At 47.1% G+C, this 806-nt stretch overlaps 1 protein-coding gene across 1 annotated transcript; it reads right to left on the reverse strand.

Annotated features, from left to right (window-relative positions):
- Positions 1–174: 174 nt before the first annotated feature.
- LOC111658995 (perforin-1-like) lies at positions 175–727 on the reverse strand. Its single transcript, XM_023411775.2, has one exon. The coding sequence runs from the start codon at positions 682–684 to the stop codon at positions 286–288; it is 399 nt and encodes a 132-aa protein (XP_023267543.1). The 5' UTR covers positions 685–727; the 3' UTR covers positions 175–285.
- Positions 728–806: the final 79 nt, after the last annotated feature.

An 806-nucleotide genomic window follows, 5' to 3' on the forward strand; every position in this document is an offset into this window, starting at 1 on the left:
GAGCTTCTGTCAGACAAACACACTGACACATGATCATACAGGATATGATGTCACTGACAGGCGACCAATGAAATGTTACCATAATTAAAATCACAAATTCCACTGATTGGAGAATTGATGGAAACATTTGTGATAATGTAAGAACTCAACTCAACAACATATAGAGCAAAGGTCTAGATGTTTTAACCATTTTAATGTAGAAAAGTTTCAGATTATTACCACGTCATCATGTTGGAGTAATGCTGTGGTAAATACAGGCCACAGGGGTCATGCATCTATACAAGTCTAATGATTATTTCCACCAAGGGTGTAGAAGTAATGGAGGGAGCCACCCTTCTTCAGGAAGCAGTCGTGCTTATGGGTTCCTGGTTTGATCTGACGCTGACAGACACCCAGCAGGTCATCAGAGATGAAATCACTGTCAAACACCTCCAGCCTCAGTATGTCGTTCTCCTGACCCTTGAAGTGGGTGAACTCCTCCTCCCACCAGGGGTTGGCATCGTTGTTACGGATGGACGTCGTACCCAGAGTGGCTGAGCCACAGAACACCTTGACGTACCCGTCTGTGGTTCCCAAGATGTTGGAGGGAAGACCGCTGGCCCGCAGGTTAAACACCTTCAGCTGGGACTGAGCCACACTCAGACTGCACAAGACCAGCAGGAGGAGAGGAAGACTGGAGGCCATGGCTTCACAGGAGGCTGTGGAGGAGGGTGCATGGATCTGTGAAGATCTTATGACACACTTTCAGCTTTCAGTGCCTATGACTGCACTACCCCAATGTGAGCTTTTGAAACTGTGGCCCATAA

The sequence above is a fragment of the Seriola lalandi genome, unplaced genomic scaffold, assembly GCF_002814215.2.
Source record: "Seriola lalandi dorsalis isolate HSWRI2012SDOR001 ecotype SW California unplaced genomic scaffold, Sedor1 jcf7180001981145, whole genome shotgun sequence".
NCBI lineage: Eukaryota > Metazoa > Chordata > Actinopteri > Carangiformes > Carangidae > Seriola > Seriola lalandi.